Source organism: Acanthopagrus latus, chromosome 18 (genome assembly GCF_904848185.1).
Source record: "Acanthopagrus latus isolate v.2019 chromosome 18, fAcaLat1.1, whole genome shotgun sequence".
NCBI lineage: Eukaryota > Metazoa > Chordata > Actinopteri > Spariformes > Sparidae > Acanthopagrus > Acanthopagrus latus.
This window is the reverse complement of record NC_051056.1, coordinates 29584197-29591780: the sequence shown is the minus strand read 5'-3', so window position 1 is coordinate 29591780 and position 7584 is coordinate 29584197. Positions and strand designations below refer to the sequence as shown.

At 43.0% G+C, this 7584-nt stretch overlaps 1 protein-coding gene across 1 annotated transcript; it reads left to right on the top strand.

The window, feature by feature from the left end:
* Positions 1-478: 478 nt before the first annotated feature.
* On the top strand, positions 479-6352 carry lrit3a (info leucine-rich repeat, immunoglobulin-like and transmembrane domains 3a). Its single transcript, XM_037078268.1, has 4 exons — positions 479-594; positions 1803-2269; positions 4553-4858; positions 5037-6352. The coding sequence occupies exons 1-4, from the start codon at positions 479-481 to the stop codon at positions 6065-6067; spliced, it is 1920 nt and encodes a 639-aa protein (XP_036934163.1). The 3' UTR covers positions 6068-6352.
* Positions 6353-7584: the final 1232 nt, after the last annotated feature.

The window sequence follows — 7584 nt, the reverse complement described above, 5'->3', positions numbered from 1 at the left end:
TGCCGAGTATTAAAGAGGAACGCTGCTTAGATAGTGTGAAGTTTGTCATCCAGTGTAGTCGAGAGCATGAACTTTCAGCAAAGCTTGAGAGTTAGATTTGAAAAAGCAACTGGTGAAGAAGGCAACTGAATGGATTACCAATGATCACATGAGGGGAATCCTCACCAGAATTAGCTGATTAGCACATGTCCAAATGACTAGTCCTGCCCTGCTGCCCAGCTTGCGTGACCCTGTCAAACCAGAGAAATCCTCCTCTAATCCACCCCCTCCCCCGCCCAGTCCATCTAACAGGTCACCTGTACTGTAATTAGATCCTCAGCCTGCATACCGTTGTCTCCTATGGACTTTGAAAGCTCTTTTCATTATTCTCCATTTGTTTTTATTGGAGGAATAACTCTTCGGGCGCTCAATGATTCCGGATGTCTTTTCTCCCTGATCTCTTCTCAATGTGAGAACTGTGGGTGCTCTCGGTGAAATCATGCATCGACTTCTCTACGTGCATGTATTCCTCTGCTGCCTCAACATGGCTCACCCCTTCTGTCCAGCCCAGTGCACCTGTGTCTTCCATGGACGCGTCGACGGAGCTGGATCCAGGTAAACTGCATTTAATGGAGCTCTCATTCACACTCAAACACCTGCCATACAATTTTATGGTATTTATGACATCTTTAGTTGAAAGGTTGACCTAATGAGGTCATCTTCTCTTTACATCACGGTGAATAAAAAGAGATCTTATCGTACATTCACCTCTGTGCAGTCTGTGTTTGTGAAACAGCTTTTAAAAACAGTCCAACATTGCCGGTGCCGGACTCGTACTGAGCCAGTGGAAAGTCCGAAGGAGGCATTTGAAGGAAAACGCATATTAATGAAAAGGAAATCAAGATCTTATCAACTCAGTGCGGTAAAGTCTAAACATGGACAGTGAAGCTAAAAGTAAATCTATCCAAATGCACCATGTTGTACAGGTTGTGCTGAGCTGTATGGACATAATCTACATAACCCGGCAGCGTACCAATCCATTTATCCCTGAAGGAAACCTGATGGCCACATGCAGAATCAGTTTTTTTTTATGAGCGCTGACCCCCTTTTTGATGATGTAGACACCTGTGGCCAACAAAACGAGTCCATCATGTCGACGAGTGTGACATGAAGGCGAGACGACGATGAACAGCTGCATTTAAACTAATACTAATAAGTCAGACAGCAGAGAACAGCTGGATGTGTCGGTGGTAAAACAGGGAAAAGGTGACAGAGGTGATGCTGCTGACATCATACAGGTGGAATGACGCATAATCTGGTAAAGAAATATTAACGTTGTCATGAGGAAACATTCAGAGAGACTGGAAGCTTAAAGCTATCAGGGTTTTTTTCTTCCTTTTAATCATGTTAATTAAACACTTCTATCGAAAGCTATTAAACTCAGTGACCATCATGTTCATTGATTATTATCTGGGACTATAATTGGGTCCAGATATTCCGCCTCCTGTCATAGATGTCAATCCACACGATTATCTCACCATTTATGATTACAGTGATTAGCTTTGACCTTGGCAGCTGGGAAGAGCCCATCGATGGACTACAGTCAGTCAGAAAAAGCATCCCACAACAGCATGAGGAGTGTTGATGGACAGATAAACACATATTTATACCTCGTAAAATAGTCATTCATCTAAAATACTCTTTTGCTGACATCAGCTCGATTGGAAAAATGGGTTCAACCATTAATGACCGTTTTGTAAAACAGTTTTATCCGACCACTGGTTATACTGAAACTCTTTCACTCATGTTTGTTTTATTCTCAGATCTGTGCTGTGCAACGATCCGGACATGTCTGATATACCCGTCAACGTCCCCGTGGATACGGTCAAACTTCGTGTAGAGAAAACGGCCGTACGGCGAATTCCAACAGAAGCGTTTTACTACCTGGTGGACCTGCGGTACCTTTGGATTACTTATAATTCCATAACCTCTGTGGATACTGGAAGTTTCTACAATCTCAAAGTGCTCCACGAGCTGAGGCTGGATGGAAATATGATTTCCATATTCCCTTGGGAGTCGTTGAAAGAGATGCCCAAGCTGAGGACGCTGGATCTACACAACAACAGACTCACTAACGTTCCCACTGAGGCGATACCATACCTCCTCAATATTACATACATGGATCTATCCAGCAACAAACTGGCCACGTTACCCTCTGATCTCATGGACATCTGGCCCCCCTTCAACGGAGCACCTGTCTCTACTAATGCCTCCCAGAAAGTTGTGTTAGGTAAGAATTAAAGGTTGTGTGTGGCTCGGTGTGACAGGATAACAGGGCCATGGCAGGACACTTTTGGGGTTATTTATAATTACCTTAGGAACTTCTTTCCATCACAGGTTAATCTAGCCAGATGTCTGGTGGAGGCAGACCTGACCTGTAAGTAACTGCCAGGACGCATTTGGATGGGTTTATTGTAAGTAGTGTCAACGCGGCGCTTAATGTACATTATCAATTTATTGTGCTAATTAACAGTCGGTTATTTAACACACTGCCAAGCCAGTGACTCCGGAGGTTCAGCTGGCAATGTACCCATGCACCTTTATCATACAAAACACTACATAAAACAGTAGGACATATAAACTGTCCAGTGGCGCCGTGATTAGCACTGTTGCCTCACAGTCAGAAGGTCCTGAGTCCGAATCCTGGTGCCTCTCTGTGTGGGTTTCCTCCAGGTATTCATCAGAAACCTTATGTGTTGGCTGCCCGCTGCTTTGGATGTGTTCACTATAGACAACTAGTTTCACTCCATGGTAGTGACTGACTGTGTGTGAACGTGCTTTTAATTTACTGTACCCAGAGTAGGACATTTGACCAGTTACTGCGTAAATAACGCTGTAATTGAATTACTGTCCAAGCTTGAATTCTTAAAGTGATCTGTTCTGTGCATTCCTGAACAAAATGTCTTCTGGAAACTTAAAATGACAGCTGCTGTTATAAACAGGAAGAAATGTGTCTTTAAAGATTTAGTCCTAAATAAACGTTACAGGGTTTTTACAGTTCACTGAGTGGTTTTATAGACAGAGTAGTGTTATGAGCGGACATGTCAATATAAAATGTTTGGATTCTCATAGAAGTCATTGATTAGGAACTGCAACAACACCCACAAACAATAGCTTCCTTAAGAATCAAATACGCTTGTTTTTGTCCTCAGTACAAGTACTCGGTACATTTATCACAGAAACGTCTCGGACCAGTGGCCTCCTGCTTATAGCACGGCCCTCCACTGCTAACAGACAGTCAGGGAAGGGCAGGTAGGGAGCACACATGCAGGTCGGAATTGTGAGTTTTTGTTTTAAAGTAGGGTGGGTTGGAAAGAGTCGCCACTCTTACATACGTGGGATCACTAAAACATCACTCGCGTCCACTTTAATAGTTATTTTAATACTTCATGGTCTCAGACTAAGACACTCCCTTGCATTTAATCTATGTCACGCATTTTAATCAGTATTTTAGTATCTTCTGTCCCGTCATTACTGGATGCATTTCGACTTCCACACATTGTGTCTTTTTCCATCTGAGCATATGTGAGAAGGGAAGATTGTTCAGTGTGTCTGTGTTGGGGGACAGTAGGAGGGATCTTGTTAATAGGCTATATAAGCTAGCTTATCCATGTCTGCGTGCACCTGAAGGAGAAAAAGGATTAGGCCAAAAGAAGTCCACACACAACCTACAGCTCCTGCAGCCTTAAACCGGTTCCTGTTAGCATTATGAGAGGAAGTCTTGCCCACACTGTTTTTAATTAACCATCATAGCTGAATTAAAGGATTTTAAAGAACAAACATTAAAATGTGATGTGATCGTAAAGCAATAATTTCACTGGCATCTGACTTTCTTAGTTTGTTAAAAAAAAGAAAGAAACTGTGTTGAACCATACAACTGTTTCCTTTTGATAAATAATATAAATATATGGATGACTAGTGGTTAGTGATCCATCGATGCTAACAGAACGGCTCATTTAAACAGTGTGTTGACACAAACTACAGGAAGGCCAGTGGCAGCTTAGCTACTTTGCACTTGTTAAGACAAACTAATCTGGTTAAAGGGCTTTATTACTCACCAGTACATGTGCTTACCTGTTGTGTGCAGCAGGTTTTTACAGTCTGTACAGGAGGACACATGATAGGGGTTCACTGCCCCGGCCTCTGAACGCCGTTGTGATTATGCATAAAATGACGAGAACTAACAGAACTAAATTCAGAGGCGGATGACAAACATGGATAACTTTGATGACGTTTACAAAGCAGCCTTAGCTACTGTGATTCATTTCTTATTGAGGTTTACTCCTAAAACCATTTCGTAGCACCATAATCATTCTAGCAGTCTGAAAGTCCTGCTAGAACTACATATCAATCAGTCAAGCGTCTTGCCACTTCACTGTAGAGTTACCGACTGTACCGACTCCATCCATGTGATCAGCAGAAATGTTTTAAAGTAATGGAGTGTACAGATACGGTATGAAACTATAAATCAATCAATCAATGACCCTAATGTATCTCATCTTTTCATCTCCAGGCCTTCAAGACAATCCCTGGTTCTGTGACTGCAAAATATCCAAGCTGATTGAGCTTTCCAAAATGGCCGACACACCGGTGGTTTTGATGGACCTGTTCCTGACCTGCAGTGGACCTGAGAACCTGGCCGGTGTGCTCTTTCAGCGTGCTGAACTTGACAATTGTGTAAAACCATCAGTCATGACTTCGGCAACCAAGATCACGTCTCCTTTGGGCAGTAATGTTCTCCTGCGATGTGATGCCACAGGGATGCCAACACCGACTCTCATCTGGGAAAAGAACGATGGCTCTCAAGTCAACAACACAGGTATAACATGGAGGCTTTTGATAGTGTGATCATTTGTAGAGAGCAAAATTCAAATGTGCATGTGTGTAGATTGTCATTGTCTTGTAAGCAGTGCTTGTGCCCCAAGGTCATATTTTATCTAAAAGACTTGCTAAGACTTGATCCATGTTGACGCTCATGTTCTTGTTCGTCTCTACAGTCCAGGAGTCACCTGGGGACGGCATCAGATGGTCCATCATGAGCTTGCATGGAATATTGTACAAAGATGCCGGGAACTACAGTTGCAAAGCAAAGAATGTTGCTGGTAGTGCAGAGGCAACCATTTCTGTCTCAATTGCTGGTACCATGAGTACCACAATCCCTCCACTGAGCCCGAGCATCATAACTGGACCAACCAGCCAAGGCACGACACCTGCTCCCCCAACAGGCACTCCCAACTCACCCACCATCGCTCCCACAGCTCCCCCTAGAACATCAACACTGTCAGCTGTCCCGAAAAGACCGCAAACCAGCCCCAGCACTAGCGTACAGAAAGGCCCGCCTAAACAAGGAAAAAGCCAGCAGGGAGGAAATGGAAGAAAGCTTGCAGCAGATGAAAAGAGCAAGAAAAGTGACGCCTCGAAGTCTGTCAAAGACCTTAAGATTGTAGAAGAAACAGAGGACACTGCGGTTTTGCTTTGGAAAAAGGACGGGTTACCGAATGATGCCCCGCTCACAGTGGTATACTCACCGTATGGTGAGGAGGACATCAAAAGGACGCTGGAGACGAATGCTGGCAGCGGGAAAGTGCTCCTAGAGGGACTTTCTTCTGGAATGAGGTACTCAGTTTGCCTCGTAGCCAAAGGTAGTGCTGCTGGGAAAGATCCTTGTGTTGACTTCTACACACTGGACAATATGGAGGACGGTGGGCAGAACCAGCTGTTTGTTATCATTAGTGGCATTGCCTGTGCTCTGGTTTTGCCTCTCATTGCACTGTTGCTCTACAAGATCATCGCTCTGTACTGCAAAGGTCACAGCACAAGTGTGGACGAAGAGGAGCTTGAAAAAGAGAGCTATGTGAAGTTTGAGACAATTTCAATGAAACAGAGGACTTTGAACAGCCACCCAACAGAGCTCTGGGCACGCAGACCGACCAACGACTCAGAGCGAATGCTGCTGTGCTCCAGGTCCAGCATCGACTCCCAGATGACCTATAAGAGCGACAGCTCCCGGTCTGAGTGGCTCTGCTGACCACAGGATGCCATGGCCTATGCCCAAACGCCATGCGTACACATCATATAAAATACCCTTTATATGCCTTTTATTAAACTGATTAACTATTAACTATGAAATCATTCAGAAATCTTTATAAACATTCATTTTAGATTTATTTTTCCCATCATTGGGGCTGAAAAGAAACGGGATGCTGTTTTGAATGATTGCGATTTCATTCTGCCTTTTTCATTAAGTATTAATTTATGAATATTTATATAATGATTATGAAAAGTGTAGTTGACATAAAAACAAAACGTTCCCTTAAGGTTGCTGGGGTGTTCAGATACGTTTTGATAAAGCACCAATCAGAGCAGTCAGTGACTGATTTTCCTTCATGTCCTTATTTGTTTCGGAGCCTTATCTTTGATAAAGAAGTTTGAATGGTTGCCACGGCAGCACAGCACCTTTGTTGGACTTATATAACGTATCAATAGAACCATACAAAGGGTCACCTGTGAGTGGTGTTTTATGTTATATCGAATGCCAAAGTTTAAGTGTCACACATAAATACATGGTGTCAAAGGAGACCCATTATCCACTTCCCTTCTCATTTACAACATCATCGTTGCTCTTAGCAACAAGCTGATTGTTGCCTTAATGGACCAGAAAGTACTGTCAGTGTGTTTGATAGAATATGGGGGTTGTCTGATAAATATTGCCTGTTTCTTTGACGTTGTGTATATATTTGTCTATAAGTGGAGTCGTACGTTTGTTTGTAATAAACTGAACAATTGTTGAATTCTATCTGTGTGTTGTCTACTCGTGTGTTGTATGTTGGACCATCGTGTCTGAACAGACAGATGAACACAGGCCCGATAGGAGAGTCAAACACAAAATTCCACATTTGGAGAAAATGTTGCCAATATATGAGGTTTACAGATGAGCAAATGATCCATGGAAATCCTCTGGAATTAGATGTTATATATGAACATTGTTGATATCTTTTATTCTTAGTTTGATTGCCATTTTAGCTTCTCCAATCATTTCTATTCATTCTTCATCATCAACAGGTTGTGCGCTCTTCTAGGCTTCACCAGATGAAACTAAAACTTAACTGTTACCATGCACATGGTACTCGACACCCTCAGTATGGGGCTGAAACCGCATGATATCTGCTGGGAATTAAACAGACTACATAAAGTAGAAGCAATATAAAGAGGTTTCTACAGATGAAAATATGATTAATGATATTTACGAATAGAAGTCGACATAGAAAGCTACGGAGACGTATCACATGTGCTCGATCGGTTATAAACAAAAGCAGACATGTTCATCCTGAAAATCAATGGGTCACAGTTGTCACGCTCTCTGAACATCTGAACAAGCGCTGCCGTAAATCCTGATAAGACGCCGGCTGGACTTGGAAAACTGTTCCCATGGATACCTCTGTGCCACCAGCGCCGTGAGCCTGCAGCACAAGGTAATCTCTGATGCCAGCTGTGCTGTTATCATGGCAACAGCCAAGCAGTTTTAATAAACAGAATGATTGGATG